The 22,422-nt window shown below is 37.2% G+C and overlaps 1 protein-coding gene across 1 annotated transcript; it reads left to right on the forward strand.

Moving 5' to 3' along the window:
• The first annotated feature begins 12,125 nt into the window (after positions 1-12,125).
• LOC104605334 (putative cyclic nucleotide-gated ion channel 14) lies at positions 12,126-22,200 on the forward strand. The gene is made up of 7 exons (XM_010270055.3): positions 12,126-13,385; positions 13,485-14,064; positions 15,724-15,936; positions 16,703-17,004; positions 17,597-17,708; positions 18,009-18,245; positions 20,800-22,200. Exons 1-7 carry the CDS (start codon positions 13,357-13,359, stop codon positions 21,538-21,540), a joined length of 2,214 nt encoding a protein of 737 aa, XP_010268357.1. The 5' UTR covers positions 12,126-13,356; the 3' UTR covers positions 21,541-22,200.
• Positions 22,201-22,422: the final 222 nt, after the last annotated feature.

The raw sequence follows: 22,422 nt of genomic DNA on the forward strand, positions 1-22,422 counted from the left end.
CTGAGCTGGGCCCAAGACTGGAAGGTCTCCGCCATGCCCTTGTCTAACATGGCACCAGGGTCGTGACTAGCCACCCTCCAATGGGTGGGGAACGGGCACCCCGTAGCACTTCGGACCACAGAGTAGTCCCGCTTCCACGCTGAGACCTTACTAGGAAGTTCGTGTAGAAGTTTAAACCCAGAGCGGGGAGATAAGTAATAGGCCCGCCTGTGCTCGGGGAGGAAGCTCGCATGCTTCTTAAGCATGAGGAGGGCGGAGAAGATTTCTAAGTCTAGCGGGAGAACATATTCACAACAAAGGGAGATGGTCCCAACAACGTTGCTTATGGAGTTCGGGTGGAGTTGACCAACGGTGACACCGAAGTGATTCAAGACCTCGATGATAAGGGAATGAAGAGGAAGGCGCAACCCGACGATGAGCTGCTCCCAGAAAATCACGATCTCATCCGGATCGTGCTCCCAAGGGAAGTCGCCCGTAGGTAAACTATATGTGTACTCCCTGGGTAGATTGAACTAACGAACAAGAGACCGAAGTCTCTCAGACGTCATAGTGGAAGGTCCGAACTTATCTAGCATCCGAACTCGACGAGAAGTGGATGCCAGGCTGCCAGAGGTGACCCGGACTGAAGGCCCTACCTTCGGCTCATCTAGAAGGCTGTCGAAAGAAGCAACCCGAGCCGAGGTCCCCACCTCAGGCTCTCCTAAAAGACGATCTAAGCTACCCGAATTAGACATTGAAAGGAAAGAAATTGAAAGAAAAGCTAAGGGGACTCACCAAGGAAAAGCTACCGGACTAGGAAAAGTGACACGAGCTCAAAGAACAAGTACTAGAGACTTATGGCGAGGGAAAAGTGACCAGGGCCCCCTCTATTTATAGCCGCTATTGCATCAACGGCCAAGATCAAAGCCATCCAACAACTCTCAGGAAAACCGGCTGCACGACCCTCAAGGTGAAATCAATTTAGCGCGAATTTTTGACATCTGAAATCTAATAATCGTTTGACATTTTCGCGTGAGCTGTACGCGACCCGGGTTGACCCTTTGTCGAGCTGAGCTAACCCTAATCGAGCCAAAGGCATAGGCGGGTCAGACAGGAGGATCACCGAGCTGGACGAAGCGTGCCACGAGGCAAATCCACCCGTCATCCCGTGAACTCCCTGCGTCAGGTCAAGACCCCGAGCACAGGGAGTGGGGGCAATTGATGGAGGGGGATTTGGCCCGACCCCTTGGCCGTGCGACACGTGGAGGCAACCGAGTATGACTTGGCAGGGGCGTCAGCTCGGCACAGCAACATAGCCATAGCCCAAGAAGAGGCCCGAGCTCCCCAAAGAGAACCTGTGCTTCCCAAGGGGTAAAACCCGGGCCTTCCTTAGAAATCCCGAGCTCTACAAGGAACACCATGAAAGGCAAAGCCCGAACTGACCCACCTCGGGTAAGTCCGGGCCACGCTCCTGTCCGACTCAAGACTTCACCTTGTGCACCACTCCGGCACCTCGGCTCTAGGTCGCGTGACTGAACGACCGTACCTGACACCAAAGAAGTCCGTACTCTAAGGCGGCGCGCCTGACTGATCAGGGATCTAACACATGACAGCCGCACTCCAACGGCCACCTGCTACCGCCATCTCAATCGTTGCAGAGACGACTCTGACAGAGAAGACAGTGGCGGTTATGTTTGCCCCCGCAGAGGTGGTTACACCTGACCTGGCAGAGGCTTGGGAGTGAGTGCACCAGGGCGGTTATAAAAGGCCCTATTCCCCTAGAGTAAAGGTGAGTGATACTTTGCGCTTTCTAGTCCAAGAGAACTTCTCATCTCCCTTGCTTTCTTAGAGTGCTAACTTGAGCATCGAAGTGTTCCCGCCGGGTTCTTCCCCCGGGGATCTCTTGTTTCCTCCCTGTTTCAGGCATCTCTCACTCCATCAGAGGCAAGGTTGCCGGCAGCTAAGACCAACCGGATCGCGCATCATCAAGATGGTTGGACCAAGATTCTATCTAATCTTTCCCTTACCAATAGGTGGATCAAAGACCTATTTGTTCAAGTAAGACCTTGGGAAACCAAATTGATTAGCTACAATCATTAATTAATAAAGTTGTTGAATTCTCTCGTTTAGCTTTTGGAATAGTAGAGCTAGAGTGGTAGCACCCACCAAAATTTTCCTTACTATTGACAATAGCATCTAAATCTCCAATCAATTCCCAAGTAATAGAGCTAGTACTATTGTATCATATCTCACAAATGGTATCTATTTCTTTGTGGAAAACTATAGGCACATAAAAAATCCCATTCCCCTTTACCAGTAGAGTCAATAATTTTGGCAACAATGAGATTTGGCCCATCACTTAGAATTTGCAAGTTAACATTGTGTCCCTAGAACAACCACAAACCTCTAGATAAACTTGTTGCCGTTATACAATGATACATATTCCAACCAAGAGAGTTTAGAACTTGCCTTGATTTATACTCAACAACTTTGGTTTTGTACATGTGACATGTGAGGAGCTTTGAAAGGTACCAAATTGCTTAGGGCCCCCAACTCCTGGCAATTCCAAGATAGGATCTTTGTGACTGCCTAACGGTGGGTACATGCTTAGAGTGCTTCTCCTCCATCTATGAGTTTAAAGAAAAGGAGATTGAATGCACAACAGAGATGTTCTTAGCCAACATTTTCAAATTATGATGAACTAAACATGTCACCATTAATGAGTCTTAAGACTTCTAAATTTTGGCAGTGGGTTCATCAATATCCAATGTAGTCCCTTGTTGTTTCTTATTAGTCACAATGTTGGGCCAATAGTGAGCATGCCAATATTTTTGTTTTTATTTTTTTTCTTGCCCATTTCAAAGGAAGGCATTCTAGACACACAATCATGAACATATCAAGGGCCATATATATATATATATATATATATATATATATATATATATATATATATGTAGAAACATGTTTTTCAATGCTCATACTAAGATATCTATAATATTATAGTGCTGCAAAGTTTGTGAAATGGGGCTGTTAATGTTGCGTATTGAGATTACTTACAAGCTTAGGCTGTAAATTTTGAGAACATGAGATGTAATGCTGAACAAGGTTTAAAGTAATGGAAATGCAATGTGTATAGGAAAAGCAATTTTAAGAGATTTATTGTTGTGAGCGTTAGAAAATGGCTCACTTGGGCTGGAATTGGAGTCACCACCCATCAGATTAGGAAATGGAGGTGATGGGACCTCCGAGAATGGTATCAAAATCATTTTAGTTCAATAGTGACTCCAATAGCCCAAGGCACTGCCTAACCAGTCCGGGTAAGACTCGGATGGGAGAGGGAAGGGATTAGGCATCCCTCTCCTGAGTCCAATAGGTGGGGCCTACATGACATCTCAAATAAGCATGATCACAAAATGTGTAATTAACTGAGAAAAATATTACGTAAATAACAAGAACAAGCCCACATAAAAGAAACCCTCTAATATTTTATCGATTTATTATGGATAGCAATAGGAAAAAGAAGCAATTTAAGAAATAAACAAATATTTCCTAAACTACTAACATGGTTTCACAAAAAATAACTAGCTATTTTAAAGATTTCAGGGAAGACAATAAACTTAAAAATTACAGGAGAAATTAGAGAAAACAAAAATGAATATAGATCCTACTCTAAAATGAACGATGAAGAACAAAGCACAACACGGCTATCTAAAACCTATAAAAGAAGTTAAAAGACTAGTAAATATGGGTTGGTACCGAGAGGTACAAGAGCTGAACCAGCCTAGTCTCTCCCTTCCCAACTTCATATGCGGGAAAACAATGGTTAAACGAGACAAACAAATAAGCGATAAACACAGAGAAAGCAGAGAGGCCTTACCTAACTAGGATGTGGCCTGAGACCGATTGCTGTAACCAGGATTTACGCCAGAAATTGATTGGAGATGCGACGTTTGTTGCTGTGTGGGTGCTCGCCGCCACTCTGCTCCTTGTCTCATGGTTAGGGACAATGAACAATATTTTCAATCGGGCTCTTTTTGATGGGGAAAGGAAAGAGAAAAGGATGATCGAGAGAAGATGATAGAGAGAATGATGGGGGAATCGGGAGAGCAAAATAAATGATGGAGATTGGAGCAAGTTCTGCCACTCTGGTTAGCTTCAAACGTTGAACATCGGTGGTGGAATGAAAATTTGATGAAGAAGAAGAAGAAGAAGAAGAAGAAGAAGGATGATAGGTGGAGAGAGATATGAGAATTAACCGCCACTCTGGTTCACCGCTATCGAGAGGAAGATGCCGATGAACAGTGTACTGGGTATTTAAAAATAAAATAAAAAGAAGAAGAAGAAGAAGAAGAAGAAGAAGAAGAAGAGGAGGAGGAGGAGGAGAAGGAGGAGGAAGAAGAAGAAGGAAGGGAGAGAGAGAGAGTGTGTGTGTGTTTGTGTGTGTGAGAGAGAGAGAGAGAGAGAGGGAAGAAGTAGCTGAGAGGGGGTGCCGCCGCCGCCTCTGCTTCTAGGTTCGAACGGGGAAGAAGTGGAATAGTTGATTTTCTTTAATTGAAAACTTAGGTCTTTATTTATATTAGGGCTAAGGGGCAGTTTTGTAAATTTAGGGAAATCCAAGAGGTATTTTGGTAATTTTCAAAAAGTTGGATCAAACCGGGTCTTAAGAGGTCAGAACGGGTTTCTGGTTCAATGGTGGGAATTTTTGGGTCAGAATTGAGATGGGTTTGAGTGCAAAGAAGGGTTTTGTGCATATGGGCCAATAAGATTGTCCAAAATGAAATCTTTTTAGATGGAAGGGTAAATGAGGGTATTTTTGGCTAAAATTTTACAGGGTAGGGTTTTTAGACATTTTGAGTTGATTGGTGGGGTCAGATTGGCTCGACTGGGCCCGGATTGGGAAGATGTGGAAAGGGTTCGATTCAGTTAATCTAGGGCTTCAAAACAAAATCTTTGTATGATCAAGGGGCAAACAAGGTCTATTTTGGACAAAATTTCACAAGGTAGTATTTTTGGGTAGTCTAAGGTGACTTCTAAGGTTAGATTGAGCCAAATGGGCTTGGGTTGGGCAGATTTTTAATCTAAGTCAATCTAGGACCTTGAAATAAAATCATAGTGCGATGGAGGTATTTTGGGATGAAATTTCATAGGGTGGGGATTTTAGACATTGTGAGTTGATTGGTGGGGTCATATTGGCCCAAATGGGCCCAGATTGGTCAGATCTGGAAAGGATTTGATTTGGTTAATCTAGGGCATCAAAATAGAATCTTTGTGTGATCGAGGGGTAAACAAGGTCTGTTTTGGATGAAAATTCATAAGGTAGGGTTTTTAGGTAGTATGAGGTGATTGGTGAGGTTAGATTGAGCCAAATGGACCTGGACCGGGCAGATTTGTAATCCAGTCAATTTGGAACCTTGAAATGGAATCTTATGCGATGAAAGGGTAAACAAAGGTATTTTGTGCTGAGATTTCATAGGTGGGTATTTTGGGATATCCGGGATCAGATGATGAGGTCTGATCAGTCTTAAAGGGTCAAGATCATAGGAATTTAGGTCAATGAGATGTTTTAGAACAAAATCTTGGTTAAAAGAAGGGAAAGTGAGAGAATCTAGGGGTGAAATTTTATGAGCAGGTGTTATGGTATGTTTGGAGTCGAAAGGTGTGGCCTGATCGGTTTAGATGTTTCAAGATCAAGGTAATATGGGTTCTGAGTGTAGGCTAACGAGAGAGGTCAAAATGGAATCTTTATTTGATGATGGGGTAAACAGGGGAATCTTGAGTTGAAATTTTATGGATAGGTGTTTTGTGAGGTCTTGGGTCTGATGGTTGTGTTTGATCTAATGGTTGAGGTGTAAGTGGGGGTTGATTAGGGCTATTGGATAGGTATCAAGCAAGTTTAACGGTGGATTTGAGGGCTTTGAGGCAGAAAGCTGGGCTTTCTGGGTTTTTGGGTGTTTCAGAGAGGTTTGAAGGGTCTGATAGGGTGTTTGAGGAAAATTGAAGGTTCATGTGGCAAACCGAGCAAAAATCAAGTGCTGACAATTGCGATATGCCTTGGATACACATGTATTAGAAAAAATAAAAGTACACATGAAAACACTACAGATACTTTAATAAATCACAAAAATACATCAATAATACTAAATATAAGGCCTCAACAAGATATCCATGCATAAAAATCACTTATTCTAATTATCATGTTCACACTTGACATTTCACATTTGAATTCATATTTCTTGTTTTTAAGAGTCTACACTGAAAGAATTTAATTATCTAGCTCCCTAAATTAGAAATCATTCACAAGAATGAAAGTGATAATGCTTTTGGTATTCAAATAGTTGGTTTTTATTTATTTTTATTTAAAAAGTAAATAAAAATTCAAAAATTAAATTTTTGACATAAAATTGTATGGATTTATGGTTATATCATTTTTTGCTTCTGAATTAAAAATAAATCATAAAATTATATCATAATATCATAATATCATATGGAATATATGAATTTCTTTTTTATGTAGTGTCATTTAGTTTTCAAATTTCATTAAAAAACCTGTATTTAATTATCCTATCCAACCATAAAGCATACATCGACACAACTTCTAGGTGAATATTTAATTAATAATTATATCTTATTGAAATAATTACTATTTTTTTAATTCCAAAAGTTACAAAAATGAACAAAAATATAATGAAGAAGAAATATTAATTGCTTTATAGATATTATAGATCATCCATATATCTACTACATACTCAATCCCTATGGATAAATCACAAGAAAATATAAATAATCATTTTTATTATTTTATTCAAAAAATTACAAAAAAGTAAACAAAATAAATATTTAAGAAGAAATTTCAATTGTTATATGAATATGATAAATAATCATAGATCTAGAACACATGCAATATTTATGCGTAGATCATAAAAAATATAAATAATTATTATTTATATTTTAATTATAATAATTATAAAAAATGATATTAAAGAAGAAATTTCAATTGTTTTATACATATGATAAAACATCCATAGATCTATGACATACTCAATCTTTATGGGAAAATTAGAATCTATATAATTTTTTTTTTTTGGTTATTTATTGTTCCTAAATTTCTTCAAAAAATTCCATAAATTTACTCATAACACTGAAAAATCTATGATTTTCAGCACAAGAAATGTGGATAAATATACATTTAACCATTCTCAAACATTCAAACAAAATTGATACAAGAAATTATAGTATATTATGAGAAAATTTGAAAAAATATATCTATTTTGGAAATATTTTCCTAATTTTAAAAAATCTTCACAAAACTTGATGATTTTTGTTTTGTGTTTTTTCCAAATCTCATAATTTGGGAATGGGGTTTGTTGTTTTAGAGGCTTTTGGAATAAAAGAAGTCTATATATATATATATATATATATATATATATATATATATTCATTTTAAACCTTGGTGTTGCAAACCTTATTTATAACATTAATGCCTACAATGTTTTTGGTACTAGTTCCACAAAATATGTTTCTATGGCACATAATTTTATTATTAAAACTAATGAACAGTAATGACCACCCAATACTTAGTACAAGGCATATCAATTGTATCCAATTGGCCCTTAAGCTACCTTGGTTTACCATTGGGAGATAATCCTTAGAAAAGGTGAATTTTGGGCCCCTATTGTGGAGAGGTTTGAAAAAGGACTTGCCAAATGAAAGAATAATTATTTATCTCTCGGTGGGAGGATAACTTTGATAAGTTCTTCTCTTGCCAACTTTCTTTTCTATTTCCTATCAGTCTTTAAGATTCCGGCTAAAGTGGCTAACAGGCTGGAAAAACTAATGAGAGACTTTCTTTGAGAGCTGAGAGAGGAGAAGGATCATAGGGTCAAATGGGATGTGGCATGTGGATGTAAGAAGGATGGGGGGTTTGGGAATTGGGAATATAAGGGTTAGGAACTTAGCACTATTAGGGAAATGGATGTAGAGATTCTCATTAGAGAAAGAAAGACTGTGGGTTAAGATAGTGAGGAGTATACATGGGTTGGCAGACAATGGATGTGACTCTGGGATCCTAGAAAGGACTACAAGAGCTTCTCCTTGGAAAACTATTCAAGCCATCTTGTCCTTGTTCTATCCATGGGTCAAGTATGACTTACACTCATGTAACCTCATTAAATTTTGGGAACATGTATGGGTTGGGGACTCCTCTTTGAAAGATCAATTTCCAAGCCTCTGTGCTATTTCTACCCTTAAAAATGAACCAATTTTCTCCTTGTTCCTTTTAATTCACCTTCTGGGTTCAGTTGGAATTTGAACTTGAGAAGAGATGTTAGGGAGAGTTAGCTTGCATTTCAACCTTATTATCCATTCTTGAAGGGATCTTCATTGAGCCATCGAAGTCAGATAATAGAGTATGGACACTCACTCCCTCGGGTTCCTACACCTGTGCCTCTTTCTTCAAGGCCCTTTTACCCCCTTCTCCTGTTGGACTATCTTTTATTGTTAAAGAAGTGTGGTGTTGACCTATACCTATAAAGGTTGGGTGCTTCTATTGGGAAGCCTTCCTGGAAAGAGTTAATACAGGGGATCTACTTCAAAGAACAAGACCCAATAGTTGTTTGTCTCCTCACTGGTGTGTCCTTTGTAAATCTGATGGTGAGTCCGGATATACTTATTAATTTCTTGCCAATTTGTTAAAGTCATTTGGAAATGATTTACTTCTTTGTTTGGATGCAGGTGGACTCCCCCTTCGGATGTGCAAAGTTTATTTACTTCCATGCCTAACTGGTCAACCAAAAGGGCCAAAATCATGTGGAGATGTGGTATGGCTGCAGTGTGTTAGACTATTTGGAAGGAGAGAAATTCAAGGGTATTTTCTAATAAGGAGAGAAGCTTGGAAGTAATCATGGAGACTATCCACATTAGGGTGATTCACTGGTTATTAACCTTGGAATTGTTTGCAGTGTTCTCAGTTGATGAGATGGCCAGAAAGTGGAAGGAAATTGCGGAGTTAGACTCAATCAAGAAGACCTCAAATTCCTGTTGGACACCTCCACCTCATGGGTTTACCAAACTGAATTTTGATGGCAGCAGCATGGGTAATCCAGGGCCCTCCGGAGTGGGGGGAGTGATAAGAGATGAAAATAGAAACCTGTTAGCTATGTATTTTGGCCCAATTGGGGTGGGAGATTCCTTGAGGGCTGAGATCCTAGCAGCTCTTGAAGGGATACAAAGGGCCAAGGAAATGAACTATAAAAAATTGATCATAGAAGGAGATACTGAAATTGTAGTAAATTGGCTAAAAGAGGATAGTTCTATGCTCTGGAAATACAACAATGAAAAGAGGAAATTCAAGTGGCTCACCAAGGATATTGAAATCCGTTGTACATGGATAGTGAGAAGTGCTAATGCACTGGCAGATGGTCTAGCTAGGCAAGGCCATGGCCTTATTGCCATACAAAGTCACTTGTGTTTAATGCACAAAATCTCATATTGCCATACAAAGTCACTTGTGTCCAGACAATCCAATCGAACGCCGGTGTGGTATCACCAGTTTGATAGGCTAGGCTGCTAAATGTGACTTTGTATGGCAATATGGGATTTTGTGCATTAGACACATGTGACTTTGGTACTAGTACCACAAAATATGTTTCTACACTATAGAATTTCAGTATTAAAACTAACAATTAATAACGACCCTATACTCAGTACATGGTCCTATTTTCACATATTTCTCTTGGGACATATTATTCATATGGTAAATTTAGGTTAGATTTTGTAGTAAAAAAAGTTTAGGTTACATTTTTATTTGATATAGGAGATCAAATTAGGTTTTATTTGTAAATAATAAGTTATTTATTTATTTAGAAGAATGGTACCCACACTAAGATTGAGTATTAAAAACCTTTATACTTTCTTTGTCAAAATTGAAAACTTTTGTATTGGGTCTTTTTATTTGAATCAATAAACCATGTTAAAAAATATATGTTCAAAAAATTACTTCATCGACTTATACCATTGTATTTGTTCTTTGATAAAATTCAATTATAAAGGTTAATCATTATTAATATGGCTCTAGTCATATTTTCTCCATTTGTTGATGACTATACATTGAATTTGTGATTTGATAAAATTTAATAATTCCTAACTCACATGTCATGGTTTAAAAGATGAACCACTAACAGACAAGGATCAAAGTATCAATATTGGGTACTATATCGGATAACTTAGATATGGATATGGATACAAATATGAATATGTTTCGGAAATGCATGAATACATATGAAAAATATGGATAAATAGGAAAAACGTATAAATTCCATAAATACATTAATAACACTAAATTTAAGGTTAAAATAGCCATACAATATATAAGTGCATAGGAAATGTATATTTTAATAGTATATATGAAGAAACATATTACAACTAATGTAGTAGGATATAGATATCATACAATTTTCTGATAATGCATCAATCAAAAGTCCAAGACACATATTAGATAGATTTTTACAAATTAATTCATGCACAAAGCCATTAGTTTGTTATTTTCTATTTAAGTTCAAGGCACAAAGCATGTGAAATCATTATATTTTAATTATTATATCAAATTTTCTTTTATTTTACTATTTTTACTTTTTAACATTAACAAAAAATTTAACTAAATATAAAATTCTCAAATGTTTGGTAAAAAATATTCATTTTTATAAACAATAAATATGTTATCAAATCTATTAAAATTTTTAAGATACCTATCATATGCAAATTCATAATTTTAATTATTAAAATAATTATTCCATTATTAATATTTTTATTTCTACAATTTTTCAGAAATAAAAATAATTTTCTGATACAAAAGCAAATTAGTTGATTTGATAGATCCAATTTAATATTATAATCTTGAATATTTTGTAAACAACATTTTTATTTTTGTAAATAACAAATATATTGTTAATTTGAATTAAAATAATAATTGATAATTTATAAATATGAATTTGATAGATTATTTATTCATTAGTTTATAAAATATTAAATTTGAAAATTATTGTTTTTAATTTTTAGTTGGAGTTAGTCTGGATTGCATGTAGACACAAAAGTTAAAAGAAGTTATTAGATTTCATTTATTATCGCAAAAAGCAAAGTGGTCAGTCCTTTAAAGGCACATTTAAGGATTGGGTGTAAAAGTGAGAGTTTTAATCATGATAGAAACACTTTTTTAATATAAAAACTATAGCGGTTTTTACTATTTAGTCCACCTCTAGAAATCTTAACTCCTCCATACAGTTGGGGTAGGTGCCAGCTTGGAATTGATGCCAATTCATAGGTGGATATGAATGTTATAGGTGGAGATGTTTATAATTTTAAATTGTTGTAGATCTGCAATTCAAATCAAAATTCTGAGGCGGACTGCACTCTAAAAATCCCAAAACAATATATGTGATATGAATGTATATGTGTGTATTGGTGTATATGACCCAATTCACATGATTAAAAAATACACCCTTATTTGTAGCATATCCCCATATCCATACACACCAATTAATACTGATACTCATATTTTAAGAAGCTTTAAAAAATATCCCTAATTCAAAAGTGTTGTTTCACATTTACTCAGACTTTGTATAGTTTTCAATCTTCGCACAAATATTTTTTATCAATAAAAAAGTTCAAATCAGAAATGGTGGTAAATGAATTTAATTCCAAGTAATAAAATATGTAGAATGGCATGAGTCCCACTTTAATTTTAAAATGATGTTATATCCTAATTCAAATTCAAATTAGAAAGTTAGCTTATATCTTGTAATCTCAAATCAAATCTGATTTACATTTTTTTTATTTAAATAAAAATCAAATACAAAGACGTACAAGACACATAACGTTGGTGGGCTCCAATCTTCTACAATATGGGTTGTTTTTAATATAAATGAAATCTAATTTAGTCTCTTAAATCAAACATTAAACCTATCATAAATACTCCACGTAGATAATGGGACCCAAATTCCAAAGTAGATGATATATGATTTGACCATCTAAACTAATCTATTCCTTCATGAAGCTAACAGGAGACAAGGCCTCCAGCCAAAGAAATCAAGAGCCCCCCACTTAGGAAACCTTTCACAGTTTCACTTCTCTCTCTTTCTCTTTTGATAAGGCCCCTGGCATTGCTTTTAGGGCTAAAGTTTGTACACATTGGCCCGTGATATGATTGGCAGAGGCGAAAGGCCCTGGCCCACCCAGTACCCAGTAACCCATCAACTCCAAGCTCAACCCAGTTACCAGTTGGCACTAATTTTGCCACGTGGAAAAGTAACTGGCTAACTACTGGAAGAAACTGAGCAAGGAACCCATCATTCTCCCTTCTGTTTTCAGTTGAATTCTGGGATGTGGAAGCGTTCTGGACTCCGATCTCTGCTCAACTTCACTCATGTAATCTGATATGATCCAAAGAATGGCAGACCGCAGAACCTATCAACCCACATGCCCGTTTTGTTAAAATTCAACCAACCCAACTGTAACTGTCATTGCAGTTGTTGAACTGTGATTCAGTCACGCTTGGGTCAACGTTATAGGACCCTTTACTACCTTTCTTTCTCCTTCTCGCCATTTCTTTATCAACTTTACTCCAACTACGTCTGGATGGATTGGATTTGAAGAACCCATCAAAGCCTCATCTTCCTCTCCTGAAACTCAACAAACGTGAGAAAAACTTCATAATTAGAAACGCTCTCCTAGAAATCTTCTTATAAAATCTCTTGGTTTCTGCCATTCTTTCTTTATTTCCTTCTTTTTTCAGACTTTTCTGTCATGCTTTGTTGGGTAGGCTCGTGGCGTTCACGTTCACTCTCACCCCATAATGGAAAATAGATGTTATAAGGGGTTTTGTTTTGATTAGATTATTGTTACAGAATTGAAGTTTATTTATTTGTATTTGTTAATTCATGGCGGAGAAAACACCAGTTTCAGCTTTTAGTTAAGGACTTCCCTGAAACCTACTTTAGTTCTTCTAGCTTTTTCTTTATTCTCTACAATCTTTTTTACTTTTCTTTTTTTTTTCCTTTTTCCCGTTTTTTCTTTATCTTTAATTCCTGTAGGTGTTCAGGCATGGGAATTGAAGATCAGGATCCGAAATTTTGATTTTTTTTTTTGTCTCAGTAAATTCGGTTGAAATTGATTTCTAAAGGGGGTTTTACCTTGGATTCTGGGGAAGAAGAGGTTCTGGTAATGCAATTGAAGAACCAAGTTGTTTTAGAAGAAACCCAGTTCGAATTTAAGCATTTTTTTTTTTTTGCAATTTACTGTTAAATTTAGCAATGGTGGGGTTGTGTGGGATCTTTCTCCAGTCCTATAATTCTTTTCCACTGTAGTTCATCTTTTGGGTACGACAGCATGGAGTTGAAGAAGGAGAAGCTTGTGAGGTAATTAGGGTTTCTGCTTTCTTCTCTTTCTTAATTTCATTTTCGGTTTAATCTTGGGAACTTTCTGGTATTTTGTGTAATGGGTATCAAACTTTTTAGGTTTTATCCTGATGGAAAACAACAACTTCCCGAATTCGTATGGGAAAAAGGCGATTCCCAGCGCCTTGAAAAGCCATCTCCAGTTTACAAGGTTTCAGCTCCTTTCCTGAAATCGGATGGGGGAGGTGGAGGTGGGGGCAGGAGTAGAAATGGAGAGCGTTTGAGTTTAGGGAAGTCTAAAGTCTTTCCAGAAGACCATGAACCATGGAGGAAGAGGATACTTGATCCAGGAAGTGAGCATGTGTTGCAGTGGAACCATGTTTTTCTTATCTCCTGCTTGCTGGCATTATTTGTCGATCCATTATATTTCTACTTGCCTTCAGTAGGAGGCGATGATATTAATAGATCATCATGTATAAAGACGGATTTGAATCTTAGCATTGTTGTGACCTGTTTCAGAACTATAGCCGATCTGTTCTATCTTCTGCATATGATCATCAAGTTCCGGACGGCATATGTGGCTCCTAGCTCACGGGTATTTGGGAGGGGTGAGCTTGTCATGGATTCTAAGAAGATTGCAAGGAGGTATTTAAGATCAGATTTCTTCGTAGATCTCGCAGCGACTTTGCCCCTTCCTCAGGTAATTTCTTGACCTTTAAGAAGAAATACAGTGTGTTGGTTACTTGGTTTCTTGGGATGACCTTTATGCACTTTCAGTGTTTCTATTCCATGTTCTTGTCATGTCTAGTCAATCTTTGCAATGAATGAGTTACTAATCAAACTAAACTTTAGCATATAGTTGTTCCAAACCAGTAAAGCACAAGTAGTGTGATGACTAAAATTGGAAAGGATTGACTGTCTGCATGTCTACTGTTGTGTTAGCTGAGTATGTGTTTGTGTGCATATGTTTTTAGTTCTCAGTTCATGAGATGATCATCTACTTCTTGTCCACCCTTGCTTGTAGTAGTTAAACTGGGGTTGGACTTAAGTGTTGCCCAACCAACAGTATTTCCTATCTAGTTGAGACCTGAAGATTTTGCTCTACTAGAGCCATGCTGGACAGGGATATCCTTTGCCATTGTCTAGGTGAAGTCATTATTAGTTTGGCTCTAAATGGAATCAGATATGAAAATAGGAGTTAGAAAGTTTGCTTATCAAGTAGAACATACTGAACAACCATCATTTGGAGGATTTTGATTCAAGAGAGGCTTATTTGAGAGGCTATTGTTTCACCTCTGATTGCAACGTGCCTAACACCAATACATTGCCCACCTTGTATTATACATGACTTCTCTCCAACATTAATGAGGTGGTGAAAAAGTGGCCCCTTATTGGATTGTGCTGCCACTTCATATCGTCTTTATGCCTTGGACTGTCTCAGAATCAGATTCTCAACATCTACATTCAGAAAACAGCTGAACCTGTGAAAAACATACACCTGCAATGATATTTGTGGACCTTTGGCTGTAGTGGTTACTGAGACAAAGAAGGTCTCTTTTGAGTTCAATATGTTGATCAGAAGATTCCAGCTACCAAAATAATCTGTAAAGAGCAAGGTAGCATATTTTGTACAATTTTTTTTGATCAATGGAAAGAGTGTTTGAAAAATTGAGATGTAATTCCTTTCCTTGTTTTAGTTAGCAACTTTTTAATCATCATCATATTGGTGGTCACGACTGATTTTTGTATTCAAAGGCAACAGTAACAGACAAATCTCTAAAAAGAAAATAAGTGGTATGTTATTTAATTTCACCAACCATGATTAATATATATGACCTACTTCTTAACCACTAATCTCCCTCTCTAGGGGAAAATAAATAATTAAAATAAACATAACCCTTCATAGTAGGTGTTACTGACAGTTATTAAGTTGAGGATGTTTCTTTACTTACAGTTATGAAGTTTCTCTTTCTTTTGTAAGGTTATAGGTTGTAAAATTAGAATGCTTTTTCTTTCTATTATGATAATTTGATTGTTGAAGCTAATCTTTTTATGGATTTTGTTGAAATAATTGATTTTATTTTGTTAGGGTCTGTTTGGCTGATTAAAGCGTTTTTATTTTTTCTGTTATTGTACTTTACTTTAGTAGGGGCACAAGGGTCATTTCCCTTCTTATTTTTTTCGCCCTATATATTATGATGAAGCTGGCGCCGCCAGCACTGTTCCATTGCCTCTAATCCTTCTCCTTTCTTTCTTCTTCTCTTTTCTTCTCTTCTCTTCTCTTCTCCTTTATTCTTCAATCAGATTTATTGTCAAGAGATTTCAACAGAGGATAACTGCAGTTTTCCTTTTTGTGCAGATGGTCATCTGGTTTATAATACCGGCAATTAGAAGCTCCCATGCTGAACATAACAACAATGCTCTTGCACTGATTGTGCTGATTCAATATGTACCCAGATTATACCTAATTTTCCCTTTAAGTTCTGAAATCATTAAAGCTACTGGAGTTGTCACAAAGACTGCTTGGGCAGGAGCTGCATATAATCTGCTACTGTACATGTTAGCTAGTCATGTATGTAATCTCTGTCTTATTTCAGTTTTAATTTTCTTTGAAAATAAGGGTGTTCTTCAACACGGGTCTAAGTTTTGAGTTGCAAAATTTCATGTACATCAGGTTCAGGTTTGGGTTCAGACCTATTCAAAATTGGATAATTGCTCAACCCTACCCGATCCAAGTTGCATCTCTTTTCTTTAATGTAAATTGCTTTTCTTGTTGTGAGTTCTAAAACTAAATCAAAACTATTTGGTTTGAAAACAAATTGGTTCTTATAACAAAAACAAAGAAAACATGTTCTTGGTTGTATATGTATTATTTATTTCCAAAACTGAAATACAAGCATATTCTTGAATTTCTGGCTTAAAGAACATGTTTTTATTGATGATTTGATATCATGTTTCATAAATCATATAATATCTGTACTCTGAGATTTGTTTTTGCTTTAAAACTATTAATTTGATGGTTTCAACAAATTATTTTGATCGTTGAGAAAACATGAATTGTTTTTTGAAACAAACCCAACGTGTTTTTGCTTTTCACAACAAAAACAAAGTTCAAGAACATATTTCAATCTTTTAGTTGATAGGCAATTTTAAAATCAAATGGAAACAAAAGCATTCATGTTGTAGAATATCCCCCTAAGACTTACCTACTTTGGGTCCTTCTTGATAACATTAGTTGTAGGTTTATTGTTTATTTTTTTATTTATTTTACAGTTCTCATAATTTCATTTGGTTTTACAAAACAGGCTCCCCAAAATTCCTATTCCATTTTTTTGTAGGTTTTAGGGGCATCATGGTATTTACTGTCAATTGAACGGCATGCAACATGTTGGAAATCAGAATGCAAACGAGAAAGCGGTCCTCCAAAATGTCTCCTTGATTATATAAACTGTGGTTCTTTAGGCGATAGCAATCGGAAATCTTGGGCAAACATTACAGAGGTGTTCAGTAACTGTGATCCTGCAAAAGACATCAGTTTCAATCATGGTATATTTGGAAAGGCAGTGACTAATAATGTTGTTTCCTCAAAGTTCTTGGAGAAATACTTCTATTGTTTGTGGTGGGGTTTGCAAAACCTAAGGTACTATTTCCTTAACTTGTTGTTCTCTTCATATATTCTTATTTTCTCTTAATATGTTCTAGTACAATTTTGTAAGGCGAGTAATGTTCATGGAGCAGATTAGTTTCTTAACAGTACAACTATTTTGTAAGGCCAGTACAATTTTCTTTTAATATGTTCCAGTACAACTTGGCCTTCTGCCTAGTGAACTTGCAATGAATGTGTTAAGTCGGGCTTCTGATTCAAATATGTGTCCTCTTTTCCTTCTGCACATTCTTTGTGTGGCAGTCCTTAGAATATTGATAACATGGAATCTTTTCTGGTCTTCTATGTGGACAAGGAGTTAAAGGGGGTATTATCTTTGACATTATTTTAATAAGAAATGCACGATCTATTTTCATGTTAAGCAGTGCATTGAAGAAGCTGATTTGTCATAGTTTGTACGTGTCTGTGACTTATTAAATGACTAGTAAAATGGATGCCATGTCAAGTAGCTTTTATTTTCCTTCTGGAATTAAATAACCACTGGAAAAGAAATGCTGTGAAAATTAATGCTTATGTTCTATGTGTGTTCAAAATTTTGAAGCATCTCTTTTGCCTTTTATTTTCTCAGTTCATATGGGCAGAATTTGCAAACAAGCACATATATTGGCGAAACTTTATTTGCGATACTCATTGCCATTCTGGGCCTGGTTTTATTTGCCCATCTGATTGGGAACATGCAGGTAATTAAAGGCTTCTTGGTTTTTTGGTCATTAAAACTTTCAACAACCATGTTGTTGGTCAAAGTGAAAATTAAAGTTGTTTTTTTTTTCTTTCTTTTCTTCTAGGTGGATTATTGAACATTCTTTTTAAATTTCAATTAGATGTATTTTATTTTTAGTAGGGCTGGCATAACTAAATGTCGACTTCGTTGAGGGTTGTCATTCTACCTTCCATCCCCCTCCCTTCTGGTATGGGGGGCAGTGCTTTTTTGAATGCTTTACTTTTACAAGATTTGAACTTTTTCTTATTTTTTAATGTAGACCTACTTGCAATCTCTCACTGTGAGGCTTGAGGAATGGAGACTTAAACGAAGGGACACTGAAGAATGGATGAGACATCGCCAACTCCCTCAAGATTTGCAAGAACGTGTGCGGAGATTTGTTCAATACAAGTGGCTTGCAACGCGAGGAGTAGATGAAGAAGCTATCTTGCATGCCTTGCCTACAGATCTCCGTCGAGATATCCAACGACACCTATGTTTGGACCTTGTTCGACGTGTATGGTCTTTCCCCATTTTTTTCTACTATTATAACTCTGATCTGAAGCACATCAGGATTCATATTTTGGTATTCTTAATGAACATTCAGCTAGTATGCTGAAGAACACAGAATCAATAGGACCAGAAAGCTCTAATTCTATATCTGCATACACATTGCACATGTGGCAAGCATTGGAGAATGTTTAGCCCAACTATTTGTAATTGGCTGAATATATTTTGATTGTAAAGAATCAAGCTTCCATGTTTTTGTTAGGATTTTATATTGGGATTTTTGACTTGGAATAACACCTAGTCAATTGCCTTTTTTTTTTTTCAAAAACAAATTATTCCCAACAGTCCCTTGTTTTGCTAAGGTATCAGCTAGCTTATTAGCTGATCTTCTAGTCCACTTAAAGCATACTCCAATCTTCCTTGCTGTACAATAGATCTCCCTCATCGTCTATCTGTCTATATGTCCAAACCCCCAAGCTATCTGACTGCGTCCACCCAATTAGCAACTTAGAGTCCCCTGTCCCCTTCTATCTCAATTTAGTGCAGACCCAACTGTTTAGCAAACCTTACACCTTGAAGTAAAACCATCACCTTCGTTCTCAATGAATCACCCACTCCTATTGGTCCTGAATACATAGCAATTACTCTACCCTCTTCATTTCTGAAAACTCTCTCTATACCAGATGGGCCTAGATTGGCTATAGAATTTCCATCAAAATTCAACTTCACCCTCTATTGTGTTGACGGAGACCATATTTCCTATGCAACAATTTTCAAGGAGGTAGTTTTTGCCAATATACCTCAACCCCTAAGGATGTCATCAATTAAGAAGTCCTTAAACAATTTAATTGATTTCAGCCAGTGAGTAGCCTTAATGGTTATTCCTTCCATGATTTCCTCCTTAGATCTTTCTAGTCCTTTAAAGATCCTATTATTCATTTCTTCCCAAACTGACTAGAGAACAGTTGCTCTTATTCTTTGGTTGCTTGAAGAAATTTGGGCCAAAGAGGCTCACCACATCCGGAGAGGGATCCAACTGCAGCTAAAGAGAGAAGAGAACCAAGACCAAATAAAAGACACAAAAGGATAGAAGATTAATAGGTGTGTGATCATCTCACCAGAACCCAAGCAGAGGCTACAAACATAGGGTGAAAGGCAATGATTTGACGTTTTTCTTTGAAGCATATCCAAAGTATTTATTTTTTGGAGCACCTTCTCCTAGTAAAAATCCCATATTTTTAAAGGTACAAGATTACACCATACCTCCTTTGTTGGAAAGTTCCCTACCTGGTTAGAAAACTGAAGGAAAACATTGTAAAAGGAGGAACATGTGAAATATCTAGAAGGGAAAGGTGTCCAAATTCTGCTATCCATGCAAGATTGATCCAAGAAACCAATCCTAGAAGAGAAATAAGTTCATCATCAACCAATTCCATTTCAGATTCCCTTAATCCTCTTCTCAATCCCAAATCCCAAGAGTTGCAAATGTTATAAACTGAAGAAATTACTTTTCTTTTGTTTTCAGAAAGGGAATAAATAGATGGGAACCTATCTGTAAAGGAAGTCTCCACGAACCAGACATCTTCCCAAAACATTTTGTTCCTTGCATAGGCATCATATTTGAAATACAAAAAGAGAGAAGGCAAGATACCATGAATAGATTTCCAAGGAGAACATCAAGAAGCCCTAGGGTCTAGACCTGCATCCCCACCATGTCTACCAATCCATGAATTCTTACAATCACTCTATGCCATATCCTATCCTGTTCCAACAGCAGTCCACAAGCACTTACCCAACAAGGCTGAATTCCTTAACCTGACATTCCCCATTCCTAGGTCTCCATCATCCCTACTTCTAGATACCACCTCCCACTTCACCAAATGATCTTTCTTGGTGTCTCCTGGTTTCCACAGGAAATCCCTCATAATCTTCTCTAATTGATTTTCCCAATGAAATATAATTGCTCTTCCAACTAGCAAGCCTCTTAGTAAATCTTTCTATCACTGGATACCAGAAGTTGTCTATTTGGGCTTCCTCCCAAGGGTAATCCCAAATATTGTAAAGGCCAATCCCCTACTCCACACCCTAACAGTCTAGCAAGATTATTTACCTCTTCTCTCCCTAGTCAATTGCTTTTTAAATCCTGCATATTTAAACAAAGGGATAACATCTACTGTTCAAATGATCAAGCGTATCCAGCTTAGTTATCTATTTAAACGAAGGAAACTTGGACAAGGATGGGAACATGGGAAACTGTCCTTGCTATTTAGAAAATGACTATACTTCTGGACAAGATTCCATTTAATGTTGCCTAAGGAGATTTATCCAGGAGTCAAATATTGGATGACCTGATTATTATGATTATGGATATCTTTCTGGTTAAGATCACATGCCACTCTACGAGGGAATGGCATAAATCAGGGTGTTAGATACCTATCTTACACAGTCAACTTTTGGTCTGGAAATGGTGGATCCAACTCCTGCGCCTCTTCTCAGTATGAATTCCAAACAGTCGTAATAGATTTGCTTACTTTGTAGCTTGCTTGTTTCTTTATGTGCAGGTCCCATTTTTTTCACAGATGGATGACCAGCTACTTGATGCCATATGTGAGCGCCTGGTGTCTTCTTTGAGCACTGAAGGCACCTATATTGTCCGTGAAGGTGACCCTGTTACAGAGATGCTTTTTGTTATCAGAGGGAGACTAGAGAGCTCTACCACAAATGGTGGCAGGACTGGTTTCTTCAATTCAATTACTTTGAGACCAGGTGATTTTTGTGGGGAGGAACTGCTTGCATGGGCATTGCTTCCAAAATCCAGTGTGAACTTGCCCTCTTCTACAAGGACAGTCAGAGCCCTTGTTGAAGTAGAAGCATTTGCATTGCGAGCAGAAGATCTAAAGTTTGTAGCCAACCAGTTCAGACGCCTCCACAGTAAGAAGCTGCAGCATACGTTCCGTTTCTACTCTCATCATTGGAGAACTTGGGCAGCTTGCTTCATACAGGCTGCATGGCGTCGATACAAGAAGAGGATGATGGCAAAGGACCTTGCCATGCAGGAATCATTTTCCTATCCTGCAGATGAGCATGCACCTGATGAGGCAAGGCAAGAGGAAGAGGAAAGTGTGGCTAGCTCAGGAAACCCTTCTCAAATTAAGCAAAACCTAGGAGTCACAATATTAGCTTCAAGGTTTGCTGCAAACACAAGGAGGAGGGGAGCTCAAAAGGTAAAAGCTGTTGAGATGCCCAAGTTACAGAAGCCAGAAGAGCCTGATTTTTCTACCGAGGTAGATTATGATGAATAACCCTGCAAGAGGCACATGATAATAGTTGCTGAGGTGACATGCTTTCACTATTCCATGATCAGAGCTAATACCCCAAAAGTTTACAAATGGGGGAAAGGTAGCACACATTTCAATTGTAATACTAGGGCACAACAAGACATCCAGTTGTATTGTTCCCCAGTTTACATGGAAGAGAATACTTCATTGCCAATGGGTAAAGGAATTTGTGATATATATGTAATGTTGGGTACATCATGCCATTTGTAGTATTTGTCTAGCTCATCCAAGTCATGGGTTTTACAAGAGGGGTCCCCATTGAAATCCTAGCCCCCGATATCAGAGTACATGGCACTTTATGATGACTGCGTTATTGACTTGTTGATGTGGTTTATACTTTATGTTGATAATTCATTCATGACCTTGTTTCTCGTTGACTTGATGGTTATGACAGTCCCAAGTAAGCACTGCGTATTAACTTGTTTTGCGTCATCATTGTCTTGAGATGGATTTCCAGGGAACTAAATGCTACCCAGTAAGGTGAAGGTGAGAAAATCCATCTTTTGAGAGCAGAGATGTATTGTGTGTCGTGACTGTCGTCCTCCTCAAGTATGGAAGTTCTCTATTTCTAATCTTTGTAGTAGCAATGGGATGAATACATTTTCCTTCTTTCGTTCTCGTTAACTTTCTATTGTGATTAACTATGACTTTCTTTCACAAATGTTATGCCATATAAGTAATGTAAGTTGTAAGTGTTTCACATTCAAGCTGCAAATGATGCATCTTGGGTTTGAATCCAGATTTGGTGTGAACACAAGTGTGAATCTGGTATCTGGTATACTTCCCAAATCTAAGGATCTGGTATCCTTCTATGATTAGCACTCAGCATTTTTTTTATTTTTTTTT

Source organism: Nelumbo nucifera, chromosome 8 (assembly GCF_055504915.1).
Source record: "Nelumbo nucifera cultivar China Antique chromosome 8, China Antique-T2T, whole genome shotgun sequence".
Classification (NCBI taxonomy): Eukaryota; Viridiplantae; Streptophyta; class Magnoliopsida; order Proteales; family Nelumbonaceae; genus Nelumbo; species Nelumbo nucifera.

Excerpts from the sequence above, each read along its gene's own strand:
- LOC104605334 (XM_010270055.3), top strand. The coding sequence starts at position 13,357 with ATGGAGTTGAAGAAGGAGAAGCTTGTGAG. Across the intron at positions 14,065-15,723 it reads CGACTTTGCCCCTTCCTCAG|ATGGTCATCTGGTTTATAAT; the intron begins GTAATTTCTTGA and ends CTTTTTGTGCAG. Across the intron at positions 18,246-20,799 it reads GTTTGGACCTTGTTCGACGT|GTCCCATTTTTTTCACAGAT; the intron begins GTATGGTCTTTC and ends CTTTATGTGCAG.